Genomic DNA, 21,332 nt, shown 5'->3' with positions numbered 1-21,332 from the left:
CTTCCCGGGGCCACAGCACCTGCCAGGCAGTCCTCTTCTTACAGCCCACTTCTCTGTTCATTCAGGTAACTGCTCCTTCCCCTGGTCCCTTCAGTCACAGGGGTGGTAGCAGCTTCCCACTGTTACCAGCCCTGAGGTACAGTAGCATCCTGTATTTTTTTTTTTCCTCAAGCACTGAAGACACTTTTGTAAATATCAAAATCTTCCCAAATGAAGCAGTTTAGGGTGCTGTCTGTTTTCCTCCAGGGCTCTGACTGATACAAGCATCATGCTGCTGGTAACATACAGACCTGAGATACACACTCTGATGCAGCTAATTCTAGCATCCAAGCCTGAGTACCCCGAGGACTCCACAGTTGCCCCTGGTTGGTAAAGACAGAAGCTGGAAGGGAGGAAAGCCAATGAGCCATGATAGAGCTCCTTAAATTTGTTGGCTTAGTGACCTAACTAGAGGTCCCTTGTCTTTAGGCATTTTAGGACTCAACACATTAGAAATGTTATGATGAAGAATGAAGTTGTAATAATGTTGCCAGGCATGATGTGGAGTTTGCAGACACTCGGGAAGTTAATGCTAGGCTTGAGGAATATCAAGCCTGAGTCACCTTGCCAAACCAGGAAGGTGGCTGCCAGCACTCAAATGTCAGATTCTCGGATTACGACCTTATACGGCATTTGAGATACTTTGTTTTGTATTCATTAAGTGGAAACAATAGTAATATTGGTGAAGGAAAAGTTACAGAATGCCAAATGTTATAGTAATATGGGTAAGATTCATTTGGGGAACTGGTTCCTTTGATAATTTATTGAAATTTTGAAATGATTTTACTCTTCATATGGTTTTATTGATATTTTCAGAGCTAAGTGAGAATGCAACATAAAATTTCTGAGTTTGCTTATTGGCATCTCATGGCATGTCCACACAGGAACAAAGTCCTCCTTACCGTTCACGTGGTACTCCATGTGAATGTGCTAGGTACTCCACCCCGCATGTGAGTTCAGTGGGGTGGAGAGAAGCATGGACATGGGGTAGGAAATGTGTCAAATCAGCATCCGATTTCTGTAAAGAGTCTAGTTCTTTGTTGAACATGCCCTAAGTAGGGATCTGACCTAAGGTGCATCCCGTTTATGCCTTTTGCCCTTTGATGGCATCTGATAACGTATTTGGGTATTTGGAGGTATGAGTCAAGTGAAATAATATGATCAGATGTTTACTAAAAAGAACCTCAAAAGAAAAATCATTTAGGGTCTCAGGATTTCGGAAACTTTTGCGATGGTGAACTGGAAAAGTAGCATATGTATTAAGGAGAGAATGGCACCTCAAATAAGGTTTGTTTATTCTACCACGAACAAAAGTGAATTTTCCCCTGTACATCCCTTCAGGGCTTCTTGTGTTTCGTTCTTGTCAGTGTTTAATAACAAGGCTGTTTTCATTTCTATTAGGGAGACACTACCATAGCTTGGATAACAAGGGAGGCTGGGAATCGGGAGCTGGAGAGTTCCTAAAGCGCACCTCTTATCTTCGGCTGCAAAGCGGCCATTATTTTAAGTCCATTGTGCTCCAAACTGGGAAGCCAGAAACACAAGAATTGGACCTTCTCTTTTTCTCAGTCTCTCCAAAGAGAAAATGCAGTCAGCAACTTTTGATGCCCCCTAGCAGATATCTTACAGGCATGGACGGAGCCTGACCTAGAACTTCGAGGATCTTGGTTGGAGGGGCGGGTGGCGGGTGCGGCAAATGCAGTGTTTGAAAATTTTGAGCAGCCACGTGCGAGCTTATTGCTCTGACCATTGTTTGTTGGCTTTCCTCCCCCCAGCAGGAGTCTCTCCTCTTGCTGCAGTCCAGGGCAACGCAGTGGTATGCTCCACAGAAATGCCTTCAGAAGGACACCCCCGTCGCCCCGAAGTAGGCTGGGTGGAATTGTGGGACCAGCGTATCAGCAGCTTGAAGAATCAAGGATCCCAGACCAGGATACGATACCTTGCCAAGGGTAGGTCTTAAAAGCAATGAAATTTAGGGAGGGCGTCATGGATGCTAGAGCTTTAAGCTGAGTTATGTTCCTTGGGGTTTTATTCATAATTTCATCCTTAATTGGCTATTTATGCTTGCTTCCATCTTTGTTTCACAAAAGCTAAACTAACTTTATTATCATTTTTTAACTGACTAGAGTCTTTATTTGTTCATAAGAAGCCACAAGATAAGTCAGGAATTATGACGCTCATGACTTCCATTTGTAGTTAACAGAAAATAATCTACAGGCAGCTTTCCTGATAATAAAAAGCGAAAGCCAGGGTCTGGTAGAAAAACAACAGTTACTGATTATACTTCAACTTTTAAAAATTGGGGCATATTATTATTAATATTATTAATTATTAATATTATATCAATTACATTGATACAGTCAGTTACAGTGTGTCAGTTTCTGGGTACAGCATAATGTCCCAGTCATGCATATATGTACGTATATTCCTTTCCATATTCTTTTTCATTAAAGGTTATTACAAGATATTGAAGGTTAAAAAAAAAAAAAATCAAAGGTTAGCCAACTAGAATTGGCCCTTTCTCGTGAGGACTCTCTTCTATCCGTATCCTTATTGCTAATTCTGTCTTGTTATCTGAACAGAGGAAGGTATGAACAGAAAATCACAGTCTAATCACATGCTGAACTTTTAACATGGTATCCTGATCAGTGAATTTCCTGCACAATAGATGCTTCCCTCATCGACTTTGTCCCTGTCTATGTATTAGGCACACCTAACTACCCTATAGTATATTAAGGAAAAGAAAAAAAAACTAACTTTAAAGAATAGATACAGTGGGAAAAGATATTAGGGAAATATTAGCTGGGAAGTAAATATAACACTAGGAAGAAAGTTAAGTGTATAGATATCTAGACACTATGTTATTATACAGTTGCTAAAATTACTAGAAACGTTTCTTTCATTAAAAAAAACCCCAGAGCTATCTTAGGAGGACTAACGTGCTCCTTCACCCTTATGTTTCGAAAAAAGTACTTAATTCTCTAATCACTATTGTGGACAACACCAGAAACAGTAACTTGTAACAAAACATCGCATCTGCTCCATCGAGCATTCTTGAACGTGTCTCAGTCAGCGTTGACAGCATATTGTCAAAGCCCAACTAGCTGAACTCAGATCTCCAGCTTCATTCACGAGGCAGGGATGGAGAGATGGGCTTTGGACTCCGTGGCCGCTGCTCATCCTTGCGGTGCAAAAAGTGTCCCTTCCTCTGAGTGGACACAGACCCTCGCAGGGCTCAGGGCATGGGGAGTGGATTGTAGAATGAATGTCCACCACCACTCACCTAACTGACAGAAACTGCTCGACCAAACATGGCAGCCTTTACTGAAACTGACCAAAGTTCAAATCTCCCCTTTGCCCCTTGCTCCTTATATGAATTTGAGAAAGTTTTATCATCTGAGCTGAAGGTTGCTTGTCTATAAATTGAACAGTATTGCATCAGCTTTCCTGAGGGCTGTTGGGCAGATTAAAAAGAAATCCTATGTGTCAAGAGCTGGTACCCGATATAGGGATTATAATGGTATTATTATTGACTTCAAGAGCAGTGCAATCAAGGTTTATTACAGAAACCCATCCTCTCACTCAAGCCAGGTTCTTGTTGCATCTAGTTTTTGTCTCTCTGAATGAGCCAGGCCAGACTTCTATTCTGCTTTGGTCTGGGTGATTTGTCCATCCTGTCTGTAGCCCACGGAAAGCCAAAGCAGGTCTGAAGTCCGTCCCAGACTTTTTACCTTTGCTTTTCTTCTGAGCAAGACATATGTATGTCTAACAAACTCAGTAACAGATTCCTGTAGGAAGAGGAAGACTAGAAGATAAGAAATAAATAGCCCGTGTCTGGGTTTTGTAATTTTGAAGCAATTCCAAATGGACTGTAAAATATATTTGGTTCAGATCTGGGGTGAGATTTGCACATTCTGTATAACAGCTCAGTTGTCCTAAATGTCTAACGCAAGTCAGGAAGCAGTTTGCATTTCTCTTTGCCTTATCTGGAAAAGGAGGCTCGTATTTAGCCTATAATGAATCATGTTTCATAATTACTTTCTTTTTAAGTCACTAATAATGTCCATTACTTAGGGGTGTGTGTGTGTGTGTGTGTATATATATATATATATATTTCCCCCCCCCCACCGGGGTGAATGTTAGAGTGAGAATGAGTTAGGTGATATCAAGTTCAGAAATTTTGTGAGTGGGGAGAGAACCCTGCCCACGCTGTCTCTCTGTCTGTCGGACACTTACGGCCATGGTTACATAGGTACCAGTGTAAGGATGCTCTGAGCCTGCTCCAGGCACAGTCTTGAGCTGTACCTATAGGAATCTTCAGGGGCTCGGAGATTCCCATTGCATGTTCAGGCACTGCTTTGTTTTTGAACTCCTGGGAGACTTACACTTACTGTCTGCATGGTGGTGGTGGTGTTTTGGTTCAATCATCACTGGGTTTGGAACACTCTCTCCAGTTGGCTGGCCACGCGCCTTTTCCTGTGCGTGATACGCACCCGATGTTGATAAGTGGGGACTCGAAGGCTAAGTCCCTGCGTGCTCAGCACAGTGAATCTCAGAGAGCAATCTCCTCGTCAGTCCTCCAGAACAGCTATTTTCCACTCCTGGGGGACTGACTGTCTCTCCAGACTGGAAATGGGATTAGTAATAGAATTTCACAGCTAAAAAGTCCCTCTTCAAAGCTGGCCCTCGCCTGGATGGGGAGTGGATGAATCTGCAAGAGCCATCAGTCAGCTGTTGCTTGTTTCTCAAGCATGTGGGTGTTGTCTGCTGGTTAGACTCCAAGTATATGTGATGTCTCTCCTTGGCACTAGCTTCAGCCCAGCTTGAACCCAGCGCCTGACTCAGCGAAGCCTGAGGAAGGGGTCAGGTGGAAAGGAGCTTCTTCAAGAGCTTTCCCCCTGATCAGTGGACTGGTGACAACCATGGTGTTGGCTCACAGAGCTTTGAACTGCGTTATGTCAGGCAAATCGAACAAACGGATTCATATGCTAGACAGAAAGAGATGGGATCACAAAAGTTAGATCGCTACCTGTAAAGTAGAAGGGATCTGAAATATACTGACTGTCTACCTCACTTAAATAGCAACTTCACCAACTTACATTCAGCTATCTTCAGGAAGTTTATAGAAGAGCACACTAAAGATAGCAGGGTGGGTTCCTTCCATTTAATCAGTTCATTCTAATGCCATTCATACCAGGAACTGGTCTTGGAGTGGAGTCCCCTGGGGAAACACAGATTTCTTCACCTGACCCCTGAATTCCTGGGACTCAAACCAAATGACTGCTGACATCTTTCATCTTTAAAAGGATGCTTTGACTCACAGAGTGACAGAGGAAATGCACTTGTGGATACTTTGTTGAGGGATCGGAGGAAGGATGGTCCAATGGTCCGAACTGGTATTTTACAGCCAATGAGTGACAAGCCCATGAATCAAATGTGTGAAAGAGTAGCTGGCTCTGAAGGGATGCAGAACTCTGAGTCTCTTCTAATCTAGAATCACATCTAGAAATTTAGCTCTCACGTAAACTTCTGGAGAGTAGTGTCACCTTCTTCTCAAAGACCAGTGCTCAGACACTCACGGCAACTCTAGGAAGGAAGGAAGGACCACCAGTGTCCCTCTGAGGCGTTATTTCAGTTTGTCCCCAGAGCAGCCCCCACAGGTCAGGTCGGTATTACTACCTGATGGGTTTAATGGATGAGGAGATTAAGGTGGGGCTGCTGTGTGTTTAAGATTCCAGAGCATGTAATGGCACCGGGATTTGAAATCATGCTGATCCAAAGCAAAATCACATTTTTGGAGACTTCTCGTTGTTGAAAGAGCATCTTCATGGTGTGGCGGCCTTTTAGATTTCAGTCATTGCCAGCATGGGACCCATGCCTGGCTCGTGACGTGGCACACAAGTCCACTGCAATGCTTCTTTCTCATCTGAGTCCCTCATTCAGCACTTAGACGTATCAGAAGACTGCTCCAAGTTTGGCGTCAATTGCCTTTGATTACTTGTCACTCATGACATTGTTGACTTGTTGAAGCTTCAGCTGACTAAATCCTCTAAGATATTTATATCTTTATTCAACATTTTTTTACAAATAATGTTTAGATCCAGGTATTAAGAATTGACACCTATCCCCATGACATTTCAACCTGTTAGAGTCTACCCACTTGTACACTTTGATGGCATCCATGTGAAACACGATCTTATCCTCATTCTATTTCTTGGCTCTGTGCCACTGGTGACTCTGATAGCAGACATTCTATATCTCCATGCACATGAATGGTGCTGGCAGAATGGTGCTAAGAACACAAAAGCCTGAAATGTGCCCCCTTCCTTCTTGTTGAAATGGATTCCGTGATCAGAACCTTCAGGCTCAGATTTTCAGTCATACAGCACTACAGAGAAGGGAGTAAGGTCCCCAAGGGAATTCCCTTGTACGTGGCTACACAATTTGCACAAGTGAAGATGATACATCCTCCCGAAAGGCTGAGATGCACCTTGAGATGCCCACTCATTCCTGGCTTTGATAGTAACAATTAAAATAAGACAACGTGGGTTTAACTTCTTCCTCTGCTGCTTACCAAGGGTATAATTCGGGACAAGTCATTTGGGTACCCCTTAGTCCAGTTCATTCATCCATCATGTGGTGATAATAATAAAAAAAAACCACACAGTGTTTTTTTTTTTTTAAATCAATGAGGTCATTAGAGGTTAAAGTGCTTTTTGAAAGCTCAATGCAAATGTTGTTAGCTCTTGTTATTATGTGAACTGGGATATAAAGGGAGTGTTTACCCTGAAGATCTGTTCATGTAGTCATGGGTCTGTTCCATCACAATTTATTGATCACCAGCTCTGTCCTAGGCACAGTAAGAGAGGGTGGTGCTACAAAGACACCTCCATTTGTTTTCTCATCTTTTCTCACTGTCTGGCGGAAAGACAGACCTCTAAATTGCTCCCATCATGCATTTACAACAAACGCTTTTATTCAGTATGCAACACACGTCATTGCAATTATTCTTTTCATGTATAAACGTGAATTTTATTTACATTATAATGTAAGACACAGGGAATGAGATTTATGATACAGAGGGGGAGTATGTTTAGATTATGCTTAAATTTTAACATGTAAGGTTAAAAGTAAGGAAATATTACTGAGAAACAGAATAAATATTATTGTTCAAGTCCCCAGACTACATTTCTGTGAATCTATGATATCCCTGCCCGATATCCCTTGAAAGTGCCAGGAAGGTAGTGGAAAATCCACTAGGTCTGGGCAGGCAAGGATGGGGCCAGCCAGGTTCTGGCCTATTCAGACGACTTGGAATGACACGCTGGCATTCACGACAAGCCATCACCACACACCCATGAACTACCTCACTTGGCTCCAGAAACCACGTGAGGAGAGTTACTGGGTTGGTAGAGGCCCTGTGGAGCTCACTTCCTGTTCGTCCTTGGGCAGATGGAGGAAGTGCATGCGTCTCATTCTCATGTTTTTAGGCTCAGCAAACCAGCAGTGAGGCAGCACCTACAGAGCACAGGGCCATAGGAAACTGGGTTCGGTCCCCCTAGAGTGAGTCTAAAGCAGAGGGACTCAGAACTGTAGTACCTGGATGCTTAATATTGGGCTTCCCGATGGCCTCCGCCCAGGGTGGCCACAAGGAGTCTCCTGGACTGAAGCAGGGCTGAGAGGGTGGTCAGGTGGATGGAGTGGAGTGATGCCTTATGGGTTTCCTGTTTGTCACGACGGAAAGGCCACACTTACCTGCTCAATCCCCATTTACTTTGTATTCTAGGATAGAGGTCAGGAGGACTACACCCCACCTGCCTATACAGCTGTGGTGTGTTGAAAGATCCGTGGACTTAAAGTAAGAAGATCTGGGTTTGAGTCTCAGTCTGTCACTTACTTTCTGTGTGACCTTGGGCAAGTCACTTCACCTATCTGAGCTTCAGTTTACCTCTCTGTTTAACTGGGAACATAGTATCCGTCTCATGGGGTTGCTGTGAGAATTCAGTGAGATGGTGCATGTGGAAAGGGCTTTGTTGACTGAGTATTGCTCCAGAGAAGCGCGCAGAGAGCAGAGTGTGTAACGCCGGGTTTCTTTTCCAGGTATTCATCCAGTGGTTTAACAGCCCCACAAAATGCATCAATAAATATGCAACTGCCTTCAAGAGAGACAAACTCCTATTTTAATAGCTTGGAGCAAAAGGACCTGATGGGATATTCATCCCCAAGGGCCAGTTCTGTGCCCATCATCCCTTCAGTGGGTCTAGAGGAAACCTGCATGCAAATGCCAGGGATTTCTGAAGTCAAAAGCATCAAATGGTGCAAAAACTCCTACTCTGCTGATATTGTCAACGTGAGTATTCCAGTCAGCGATTGTCTTATAGCAGAACAACAAGAGGTGAAAATCTTGCTCGAAACTGTCCAGGAGCAGATCCGAATTCTGACTGATGCCAGGCGGTCAGAAGACTACGAACTGGCCAGCGTAGAAACCGAGGACAGTGTGAGTGAAAACACAGCCTTTCTCCCCCTGAGTCCCACGGCCAAATCAGAACGAGAGGCACAATTTGTCTTAAGAAATGAAATACAGAGAGACCCTGCGTTGACCAAGTGACTTGACGTGTAGGAACCTGTGCATTCTATGCTTTGCTCAACAGGAAAGAGAGGAGATTAAATACAGATTATTTATATGCATTAATTTAAGAGCATCTACTTAGAAGAAACCAAATAGTCTATCGCCCTCATATCATAGTGTTTTTTAACAAAATATTTTTTTAAAGGGAAAGAAGCGTTTCAGGAGGGATAAAGCTTACAACTAAAGCTTTGGGGTAGAATTCTGAATACCATTTTGGTTAGTCCCAACACCGTCCTCTTTGGCTCTCGGTAGACGTGGGCAGTTCAGACCCTCAGCCCCACAGCGCCAGTGTCCTCGTAAAAAAGCACTGGTGGGCTCCCGGTTTCAAAGAGACGAGCTGTACCCCGAGGGCAGATGCACCAGTGAGCAGGAGGCCCTGGCCATTTAGCTTGCCAAGCCCAACCCCTAAATTTCTGTTCATTCGACAGCCTCATCACAGGTTATGTCATGTCGACAAACGTTGTGTTTTGTACTTACTTTTCGCAGAAAGGCACAAAGACTGAAAGGAAAGGGACAGGAGACAGAGGGAGTCACGAGGCAATCTTAGCTACTCTTACAGGCCAGCTTCCTCTGAAATTTGAAGGCGCAGGATCTCGGAGGGAGGTATAAAATTATTACAGAAAAAGAGACAAAAACATCACAATGTCGTGTCACAAAAATCATGCTAATAGAAATGTTTTCCTTTGAGATCATTTAGGGCTCCGAAAGAGCATTTCTTAGTGTGTATGTGTGTGCCTCTGTGTGTGTGTGTGTGTGTGTACACACCTGTATGGGACTGCTCCCTGGAGCACTGGTATGCCGTATGCACGTGTGTTCCTTGTGTGTATGTGTGTGCACGTGTGTGCATATTAAGCTTGCTTAAATTTGTTCTGAAACATCAGGGAATCTAAGATTAAGGAAAAAAAGGCAAATTTCCCTCTTAGATCTGTTCACTTTCAATTTTTCCATAAAGTATAAAGTTCGGTTAGTAAATCAAGATCACTTGCATGGCGGGGGTCCTATAAACCTGTTGACAATGTCTAGACCATTTTCTGATGTGAACTTTTTTGAGAGGAACAACTAATTCTTGGCTCATTAATGATATCAGTATCACAAGGCGAGCTGGGGATGTGTGCTTAATTTGAATCATGCGTACTCCTTAAATTATTTACACAGGCCAGGGATCAAATTGAGAGCTACCCTTTGCTTTCTCATCATCCTCATTCTTACTGATTTTGTAGCAAGTCTGCTATGTGTGGACCAAGACACTGGCTTCTGTGGTTAACACGGAAAGAATAAATTGTTGAAATCACAAAGCCCAGACTATTCAGTTCACAGGGAGCCCCCAAAAGAACAGTAAATTGTGTTGTATGTTCATTTGGAATAAAGCAATATTTTTACCACTGCTAAGGTGAACTGAAACTTCTCCTAAAGGTTTGTCTGTTTTATTTACCCTTATTATTTTCATGGGGCATTCAAGGAAATTAGTGTTCCCATAACCAGTCTTTTTCCAATTATTGGTGGTGTTGCGTTGTTATGTTTACACTGTTTTAAATAAAAAGGCACAGTATTTGAAAGTATGTAAAAGATTTCTTTTACTGAAGTTTGGGAAAACCTTGATTAAAATTTCCTTGCGGAAGAGTCGCAGTCCAGTGAAACGGAATGGAACTGTTTCTGAATCAAATATTGAATATATACAATTCTTATGTGAAGTCACGTTGTTTCTGTTTAAAATCCATTGTAAATTGCTCTTTGAGAACATTCTTTGATAATAGACATAATGTCGTACAGAGAAAGAGAGAACATTGTGTTCTGATCAGCACTTTAGTGGAAACTCAGAGTCTCAAATGTTGAAAACGTTTTGGTAGACATGCACTTAATATTTAACAAAAGGCTTGTGGTATGCATTAGCTGTTTCATTATAGTTCTGTTGTTTCGAATATAGAGGTTAATACTGTTAGATTCTTGAGGGGTTATTATAAATTTTTAATGTCTTGATTATCTAAATTCTCATTTAAAAATATTCTATCTTTGGGAAAGTTTTAGAAAGAACCCCTTAATTAGCAGGTATATAAAAACCCTGTAAGTTGCATATTTAATGTTACTATCTTGATATTCATCACATTTATCATTCACTGGAAGTCCTCACAAGTCTGTTGAAGTCAACTCTGTCTTGGGTTTTTCACGAAAATGTTACCTGGTGCGTATGTAATGGATTCACACAGAAGCCACCTAGCAAGGAGGTTGTATATTCTGTGACTCACGGCAGTTATTTTAATATATCATTTACTCTGAGAAGATCAAAGTTTGTCAGTCAGACTTAAGTCCTGATCCAACCCCTATGTTTGTACAGTAGAGCCGTATATTATGTGATTATAACCAGCCTTGTGAATTCCAAAGAGCATGGACATCATACTCCTTAGGTTTAACAATCCAGTTACATCCAAATTGATTGATAGAAATCCTCCGTAAAGAACAAATATTAACAGTCATTTTCAGTGATCATTTGTCTCCTTTTGGAGTATATGGAGCTCTCCTGTGAAAAGGGTCCACACTCAAAAAGCACCTCTTTGGGCACCAGCTGACAAGTGCTGAGAGCATCAAGGCTTTCAAAGTTGATCTAACGTGGCCATCACCTGGAGCCATCGGTACCTTGTCCTTCAAGCTCATGTGCCTACAGAGAAGTGGTTATTTCTACAAGACACTTTTGATTTTGCTTCATTTGCCCTGTCATTATTAGGTAAATAGACATTTGGAGATTTGTAATTAAGTAAGTTGCATATTCATTGTTTACCGGAGAATGAATGTCATCCGTTATTTTTCACTCAATCATTTTCTGATGTCTTTTTTTGTAAAGTGTATGTTATGCTAATTTGCCAGTGACTGATATAGAATGCTGTTGTTCAAAATAGATGAACAATTTTATGCTAATGAGAAATAGTGGAAATTCTATTGGAGAGCTGGCATCTAAATGTTCTTCCTGATCTTCCTATGTTCACCAAGTGCTCAGTGTTTTCCACTCTTGTCCAATATCTACCTTGCAATGGGTTAAGGACTAAATATTTATTGATGGATCAAATCTCCTATGATTTACATTATTTCCAAGTAGTAATAAATAGCAAGGTCCTCTGGAGGAGAAACAGTGCTATTTTTAGGACTTCACAATTAATCTGTTTTGATCATAATACCATATCAGACCTGTCAAAAAGAGAACAGAAGGGCCAAGCAGCTTTCAAGAGAATGACCGCTGGCTTCTGGCTTGAATGACAGCTACAGTTTGGGCGGGGCCCCTGGGGACCGTGGCTAAGGCTTTCAATACCAGGTCTCCACCAGAATATGGCTGATGTACGCAGCAGTCACTCACACGTATCCTGCAGTATGGTGCTATAGAAAACCTCGACTCCCCAGGCGAGGTGGGGGTGGTGATTCCTTCGATTCCAGCCCCATAAACCAGAAAACATTGCCCTGAGACAAGTGCTGTGAAACATTTCCCAAATGAGTATACAGTACACCTAGGAACACCGCAGGAGGGTGGGGTTTTTATTTGCTCTTTTGGTATCCAGGTAACATTTTATATATAAAGAATACTTTTTTATTATTATTCAATTGTATAGATTCAGTACAGTGTATTCAATGATAGCATGTCTACACTATGTTTGTACTTTTTAGTCTGCAGGAATTCAGTCTTCATCCAGGAAAGACCAGCACAATACTTCTGGGCTGTTCTCAATTTTAAATGCCTCCCAGTATGTCATGGGAAATGAGGCCTTCAAATAAACTTTATCTCTTCCTCTTTCATTCTTTCTTTCCCTTTTAAAGAAATAGTGAGGGTAAAGGAAGAAATTCATTCAATCCTTAATATCAACATTGTTCTCTTAGAATATCTGTTTCCTACTGTGACTACACACACACACATGCACACACATATACATATACATATATAAGCATATATGTATATATAAAATACATATGTATATTACATTTAGGTGTTTGTTTTGGTAGCTTTATTTTTTTCCTTCCCTTGAGAAATATTAAAGTGATTGCCTCATGGAATGCCAATGAAATAAAATCATTTAGAAATCAGCCAACTTGGCGATGTTTCGCTAATACAGGCATTTTTCTAGTCCTTTCTCTTTCTTAGGTAAGCCGAAATCTCCTCGGGTTGGAAAATTCAAAAGACCCTGGAGTAAAAACCTCTGCTAGATTCTCTCTTAGAAATGAAGATGAAACGATGGGCATATAGGATAACTGTCCCTATAGTGTATAATAATAATCTCAAGTATGTTTTTTACAAATTTAATCCTAACTTCTCCCAAAGGTGCCTAAACAGGTGTCTTTGGCGTCTCGTGCCCACAGAACTCTGGCGAGGAGCCGTGGTGAAGGCAGAGTGGTGGTGAGGAAGCTATAGGTTAGTGCTGGATACCCAGTGACAGTGTTAAAACACCAGACCTAGAAGTACCAGGCTTCCGGCACTCTGATCAAACTTTTTTTGTCACAAATACCTGTATTGACTGCACGTGTATTGTTGCCTATGAAAGAACTGTGTGATAGCAAACAAGTTCTTATTGTCGGACACCTTTACATTGGAAGTCGTCTTTGTGAAAGCGTCTAATTTATGTCTAAGTACTAGTAGCTCCATGACCCCATCTGGTTCATCTTTGATTTCCCTTCCAAGCTGGATGGAATGTTATCCAGTCATTCTAACTCAGACTTTACCTGGTTATTTGTCATCCAGTAACATAAACCTTCGGAAAGTTAATGGCTGTTAAGACACAAAAACTATTAGAATCTGTATATCAATCTATGAGTAAGACTTACATTGACAGCATTCCATTTAATTTCCGTGGAGAAATAGACAGGATCTCGTTTGTAATTGTTTTTAAAGTCAATTTACCTAGGACAGGTAATAAAGAAGGGATGGCCAAAGCAATACCCAATTTCAAAGCTTGAGCATCAAACTTTGCCCCAGATTTTTTTGGGTCAGAATTTGCCGTAGATTTTTTTTTTTTTTTAAAGAAACCACAATTTGTGAACCTTTACCGAAGCCAGAGCAAAAGGTCCTGCTGAGAAGGTGTGAGACCTGGAACATGTTCTCCTCCCACAGAAGCCATGACACACGCTTCTTGGACACACAGGCTATTGGCTGATAGTTTTATTAATTTGCATTTCATATTTTTTCATTTTAATAATTTTTTTTAATTTTAAATTTTAATTTTTAAATTTAATAATTTTAATATTTTTAATTATTTGCATCTCAAACTTCTTAACATAATTTTTTAATTAATAGGGAATAAATTCTCTGAAGACACTTTTATATTATAGTTGAAAACAATCCTGTCTGGGGGGCACAATAGGCAAAAAAAAAAATATGCAGCGTTCACTTATTTAATTTTGGTTGTAATTGCTCTTTCTGACAAATCAGTGTCTATTTGCTCTTCCAGGAGCATCCTGACTAGCATGAATTCTTCTCCACATAATTCATCTTTATTGAGCTCTCAGAGTCTGAATTCCTTAGTCTTCAATAAAGCAATACAGAATGTTGAAATACTTCGATCAAAAACAGGACATCCCTTTAAATTGTGTTAGTTTTTAATGTTATAAGGATTCCATGTAGTTGTTTGCAAAATTGAAACAGGAGGGGAAAAATCCACATTTTTCACTTGTTTTTGATGTATTTAGAGGTCTGGTGAGCCACTCACACAGCCTTGTTAATACTTTACATTGATAACTTTTCTTTCTGAAATAAATTTAAATGTAAGGGCTTTATCTCTCTCTCTCTCTCTGTCGCTGTCCCTGTGTCTCTGTCTATCTCTCTCTGTCTCTCTCTCACACACACACACACAGAGCACAGTGCACATGATGTGTTAAAACTCAATGTTGGACTCCTCCTCTTTAGATGTTTCCTTTACAGATCACCCAAGCGTGTGACACTCCAAACTCTTATGACACGAAGAACTTGGATTCAGATATGTTTTTCCTAGGAAATGAATGCGGCAAGAATATATAATGATTATCTTTTAAGGTTTGTTCTATACAGCCTGCTCTTGAATTTTGCCTTTATTGATAAAAGTCTGGAGGATAGATACATTTGTTCAAATGGAAACAAATGGGAGAATGGAAAACTCAACTTAAAATCACTACATATTTTCCAGTGGCCAATGTACATATTTTAAAGGTAATTAGAGGGACATTACTTGGCTCTTTCTTATTTTTTCAGGTATGCAATTGTACACATTAACTCTAAATAAAAATGAATTCTTTTCTTCTTAATAATGAATATATTTGACCAATGACCGTATTTTATAGCATGTAACTCACACAGAAAAGAATACATGCAAAATGATCAGCAGACTATTTTTAGTTGTCATTTAAAATAAATTTACTCAAAACCAATCTTTCGTGCCTGTGATAATAATCTTTCAAGAAGCGTATATGTATCTACTTCTTCCAAGAAATCGTTGCAGTGTGATGTCCACTACTCTGTGGGATGTGAAGTCTATGGAAATTAATACTTAGCTGTCTGTCTCTTGACATCCTGGTAAAGTTTAGTTCCATTATGTCTGCACTTTGTTTTTGGGGAGACAGATCATAGTGCTTGTTAAAAATTAAAACGTGAATTTAATAGTCAATTTAATAGTCATCTGGACTTCACCTAAGTTTTCATCTGTGGGGGGATCCTTGCCCACCCCCTCCCTGCTGTCCCTTTTCAATAGCCTTGATGCAGCGGGACACTCTGACTCCCTTAGGCTGGAGTCTCACTGCAGGGTCCTCTTGTCTCACTTCTCTTTCATTACACAGAGAATTTTCAGCTAAAATGAGAGATCAATGTGATTTTGGAGAGAAAAATAGCTTTGTTCTTTTGAGGTGTATTAGTGGAGGGGTAAGCTAGGAACATTTCAAATGTGATATTAAAGTTCATGACTTCAACTGGTATCTTCTCATGTACAGACCTACCCCAGGGCCCTTGAATTTTCCTAATATTGTTAACAAACTTTTCAACCCTCTAATTACGGTTTTTTACAACAATATTTTCCATTTTTAAGAGACAATATTTTTACAGGATTCACATAAAATACTGAGTATGAATCTAATCTAAGGCTAAAATAATGTGGAGAAATATTAGGCAAGTGGTTTGGATAATAAGGTTTTTTTTTCATTATTTTTCTCCATAAACTGCACTCTTCTTTCCATAATGATATTTAATGTTTTAGAATTTCTACTTGGCATTAATACTAAAATCTCTACTTTGCCATTTCTTCTAATTTGATGCAAAGTTTATGAAAAGTCTGGAAAAATAGGATGGAACAAAACAAGCAGAATTATAAAAATATTACCTATTAACCCATCCTTTTTTCCTCATTGACACCTGTCACTGGATGCTCCCATATTTAAAGCTGAACATAGAGGAAGCTACTGAATCAAATATGGAGGCGGATGCAAATGTATTTTAATAATTAAGATGCCTGACATAGTTATGAGGAGTTGCCGTCTTCCCTGGATCTAAATAAAGCTGACAGTACTGTATGGCACAGAATTTGAGAAATGGGGACATTCTTTCCATTAGAAAAGGGAATTTGTCCTGCAGATTTTATCCATTTCAGCTAAGCAAAATGAATAAACATTACAGTGAAAAGGAGCCAGGCACCTGATGCCGTGAGCAATGATGGAAACACTGAAGTAATGAATTTTTTTGCTTTGCTTTTTAAATATAATGTTACTGAAAGTGTGAAAAATAAGAAAATAAGCAGTCATGAATTCAACTGTGCCAAGACTATAATAAGGAGTATCTTTATGTATTCTCTTTTCATCTCCCATATATATGCATATTTCAGTTATTTTCCTACTATGTTTTATTATAACTTAAAAAAATGGTATATCATACCTCACCATGGTAATACATTCTTCGTAAACATTTAATTTAAAGGTTACATAAATTCCAATTTGTTCTTATTTTATGACTTAGTTAGACATTCTCTTAGTATTTGGCATTTAAATTGCTTTGATTCATTCACTTCTGTAAGTAATTTCACAATTAATAGTAAAATACACATTATTCTTTTTTTCTTTCTTTTGGAAGGAAGCTGTATATCCATGAACAAGTATCACAGGGTCTGTACACACTCAGAATTGTAAGTAATGCTTGTATGTAGATTAGTATGTGCATTTTTTGGTAGGGGGAGGAGGTCTATCACTAAAAACTTTATAAGATTAGTAAGGAGATCTGTGAACTTTATTGGTTAAGAATAATTTTTTAAAATAATTTCTTGGTTACATGTTACAAGAGATTGTATGGCTGGGTCAATGAGTATGACTTTTCTTGCTGTTTTTTTCTTCTTTTTTTCTAAGAGTAGTTTTACGTTCACAGCAAAATGGAGAAGAAGGTACAAAGATTTCCCATATACCACTTGCCTCCACACATAGTCTCCCCCATTATCAACACCCCCACCAGAGTGGTACATTTGTTACAACTGAAGAACTTACACAGACACATCATAATCACCCAACCTCCATAGCAGATATCATGGTTCACTCTCATTACTGTACATTCTATGGGTTTTAACAAATGTGTAATGACATGGCTTTCCCATCATGGTATCATACAGAGTATTCCCACTGCCCTGAAACCCCTCTGTTCTCTGCCTAGTCATTCCTCCCTCCTCCCCAACTCCCCAGCAACCACTGATCTTTTTACTGTCTCCATTGTTCTACCTGTTAGTATGGCCACTTTGAAAACTTGTTTTAGACATTACTCAATTGACTTCTGGGAGCGGCTAATATATACAGTTTTAACATCACTTGAATTTTGTGGGTTTTTTTATTTTGCATATCAGTATCACTTTGTAGTTAAAATGTCATCGGTTTAGATCTGATCAGAAAGGCATCATTTTAGTGAAGCTTAATTTTAATGCCTAATTTAAAAAGTCACATGTTTATACATAGACTATATTAAAAGGAAAATTAAAAATCACTACCAGGAGGTAACTACTATTAATAGTTGAATATATTTCCTTCCCATATTTTAATTGAATAAATATATACATGCCATATGTCATTTTAAGTTGGAGTCATCTACTATTCAAAGCATTTTGTCCTGCTTTATTAACTTCACATATGGACTCTAATATAATTTCCTCAGTAAAGTATTTTTACACATAACATTTTTAATGGTTACACAAGCCATTATATGGATGAAACACATTCATATTTTCAAAGGGCTCTTTAAATATTTATCATATATTATTTGAGTTTTAAATATTTACTTACCTTTGACTCATTTCAGTGTTGCAATATTATACGCATGCATCTGTGCATTAATGTTTTCTGGCATTCGCATATTTCTGTGCATAGATAGACACAGATATTGGATTCTCTCACAGGATTAATTTTGTCTTTTGGAGCAACTTCCTGGATGGATTTTGACCATCAAAACCATAATAGTTTGCTAATGTAGACAGCTGGATAAAAGGACATAAGCCCTAAGAGAACGCTCTGTACAGCTGACTACATTCACATCTCCCAGTCGACATGCAAAAAACTGACTTAGAGAAGATGGTGATTTAAAAACTGCCAACAGCTTTGTACCCCGGAGGAGTGACATCAAATAAAAGCAAACCATTATAAAGAAGTGAGGATGCGCCCAGCACTGGGCGGTACTTTACATACATTAACTCACTTAGTTTTCACAGCCACCCTGTGAAGGAGGTATCAGAGTAGGAGCCCCATTTTGAAAGATGAGGAAACCAAGGCACAGAGAAGTTAAGAAACTTGCCAGAGGTGTCGCAGATAACAGATTTTAAGGGGCTGGATTTTAAACCAGAGTCCTTGAAGACTTACCCTTTGTTTCCTAATCTCTATCATTACCTTCCTTGGGGAATTTCGGATAATCATAGTTCAGTGTCCAAGGCAGGGCAGACTCTCTAAGGCTAAGTGCGGATGATCCTGACTCTAGTTCACCAAACCCACAGATGAGATATAACCAGTGCTGGAAATGAGAACAGAGAATAGAACGAACCCAATTTTGTGGGTTATCTGAAATTCTCACTCACAATGTGCAGTGATCAGACATTTAGCAAAATCGCTATTTCTTATCCCAAATATGACAGGCTGTAGTGCCAGGAAGGAGGCCAGAAGGACCATCCTCATGGCCATGGCTACACCCACTCTTCTCATCAAGTGAAGAATGGGTACAAAATGCTGATCCTCAGGTCACCTGCTTCAACAGAGCAAGAGTTCGTGTGTGGCCACACTTTCCTGTCCATTCACTTCAAGGCACCACACTGCTGACATGCCATTATAAATTTAAGTGTGTGTATATAGATAGATTTTTAATTAATGAATTTATTTTTGCCTACCAGGTCTTTTATGCCATTCAACATGCAAGATAAGACAAGTCCCAGTTTGGGTGCCTCCATCTCCCGCCCCTAAACCCAGTTCTGGCCAAAGCCAGAAGGGGCTTAGGTTAAGGTGCACATGGTTAATAGAAGAACTAAAGAAGACTCATTCAGTCTCTCCCACACACCCACCATTATTTGGCAGACACGTGTCCTAGAGGAACCGCTGCATGGTCAAGGCAGAGAGACCATAACATTTCTCAGCAGGAGCATCGTGAAGCAATGTGCAGGGGTAAACAAAGGCCTACAGATAGCTTTTAATAGATAGAGGTCATGACTCTTTTTCAACATGAGATCTGCTCTGACATGGCATCTTAGAAATGATCAGCTCTTATCTCAAAATGGTAAGAAAATTTTCACTCATAAATGATGTAAAAGACTAAGGGTGGTGGCTGAGAGTCAGTAAAGGAGGAAACACCTTACATAAGGAAGAAAGTCAAGAAAAACATTGTTAAAAAAATAAGGCAGAGCTGAATTCTGTCAGAATTAGTAAACAGGAAGACCACCAAGGTAAAAATAGGGCGCAACAGGATTGGGGTTAAAACCTCATGAAGCCATCTAATTGCCTAGTCTTTTTCCCTAGGATACATTATTCGTTTCAAAACTTAGAAAACAAAATAACAAGTGGAAAAAAACGTTAAATGTTAAAAAAAGCAAACAAGAATATTTATACTCCTCTGAATAACAAGTGTCTTATCAAAGACAGAAGGAATGGCAGTCTGTATATGACACTATCTTTCCTGGCTGAAGTGCTTCATAGAAGAAGTTATGTACAGAAAATTACATGAGGATTTATGTATAAGAATATTTACTACAACTTTACTTATAAGAGGAAAAAATAAAATGAAGTCAAATGGCTAAACAAATCATGATTATTTTACATAATGATGAAATTCTATCAAATCCTGTAAAGTTGAAATATTCTTAGATATTCTTCCCAGTATGACAGTGAGTTGGAATATAGGGTAAAATTGAAGTAGAATTTTATAACATAAATAATACATTTATATGCCATCTGTTCCTTCCTATCTTTTCCCTGTAAGTATGTATTACATATATGAGTAAAACAAACCTAATAAAAGCAAGCAAAAGATAACCCCAAAAATGCAGTTGCAGAGAAATGCTTAATTAAATTATGATACAATATTGAATTATTATACAGTATTGAATTCTTAAATACTAGGCTTTGGGAGAATATTGATTGCCTTAGAAAATGTTCTCGCTATAAGCTATCGGAAGGAAATACTAAAATATTAACAGGGGTTATTTCTGTGTGGTAAGATGAGCATTTTATACAATTTTCAACATGTTCTATTTTTTTTATGGTGGATGTGTTTTACTTTTATATTCAGAAGATGTTAAAAATAATTTTCAACAGTCTAATTTATGGAACCCATTCCAATATTTCGTAAAAAGTAATGGCTTTGCTTCCTATCCGTACAATCCTAATTAGTACATTGTTTTATGGTGTTTTCTTTGAAGGGATTTGCCTTTTAGTTTTTGGCAGGCCTCTTTGGTTTGATTAACTGGGGCTTCTGTTCTACTCCTCTGCATCGCAATTGAGTGTTTGCTGTGGAGGAGGCTAAAAAACCAGGACAATATTATTATAGTCTCCCCCGAGGCATCCTATTTTCCAGAGATTAGACATATTTGCTCAACAGCACCAAGTTGCTGTAACAATTTCTCTCTCATTTCCCTGACACCCAGGGGCAAATGGCAACCTTCTTGTCTGTCACTTTCCAACTCAGGCAGCTGATGCATATTGTTCCTTTATTTAATACTTGACAGAGAGCTCCCAGCCTCAAACCATCCATGAAAACTGCTGGCCTCTGGCAAGGAAAGAGCGCGATGAGCTTTCAACATCCTAGTAGCTCAGAATGGATTTGGGGTGGCTCAAAAAAAATCCCTTAAAATCCTTATGTGACATGGAGCTGGTGTGCAGGATTCTATTTGTCATCAATAAAATGGCATTAATAATTACTGCTCCCCGAAGCAAAGGTGAAGCATGTATGTCCTTTGAAAACGTGATGTCTGATTACAGAGGAGGCAGAGAGGGAGTCAGTCATCAAGTACCAGAGCTCATGTGATATGAAAGAAAGAATATTGTACAGCTAAGCACAGCGTTGTCTGTGTGCCTCACCCTGTGAGCCCGTTCACTTCTCCATTAAAAACTGTGGTGACTTCCTATGCAGAGAGATTGGGTGGACACAGTGGGTGAGAAAATTCTCCAAACATGCATCCATGCTATGTAAACATACTCATGTATTTTCTTCCTCCTTTCCCTCCCTCCCTTC

The 21,332-nt window shown here is 39.6% G+C and overlaps 1 protein-coding gene across 13 annotated transcripts in view; it reads left to right on the top strand.

Moving 5' to 3' along the window:
- The window catches only part of NRG3 (neuregulin 3), a 940,531-nt gene extending 921,390 nt beyond the window's left edge, over positions 1-19,141 (top strand). For 3 of the 13 annotated variants that reach the window (XM_072971197.1, XM_072971194.1, XM_072971192.1), the window contains 4 exons: positions 1,815-1,988; positions 7,826-7,897; positions 8,140-8,536; positions 9,155-10,146. In XM_072971197.1, coding sequence (XP_072827298.1) covers positions 1,815-1,988; positions 7,826-7,897; positions 8,140-8,536; positions 9,155-9,277 — 766 coding nt within the window. In that variant the 3' untranslated portion in view covers positions 9,278-10,146. Of the gene's footprint in view, positions 1-1,814; positions 1,989-7,825; positions 7,898-8,139; positions 10,147-16,724; positions 16,777-19,002 lie in introns of those variants that run through there. The other 10 variants (XM_072971205.1, XM_072971195.1, XM_072971202.1 and 7 more) reach the window with 7 other exon arrangements.
- Positions 19,142-21,332: the final 2,191 nt, after the last annotated feature.

The sequence above is a fragment of the Vicugna pacos genome, chromosome 11 (genome assembly GCF_048564905.1).
Source record: "Vicugna pacos chromosome 11, VicPac4, whole genome shotgun sequence".
NCBI lineage: Eukaryota > Metazoa > Chordata > Mammalia > Artiodactyla > Camelidae > Vicugna > Vicugna pacos.
Note: the sequence above shows the minus strand (reverse complement) of the source record. Positions and strands in the feature narration are given on the sequence as shown.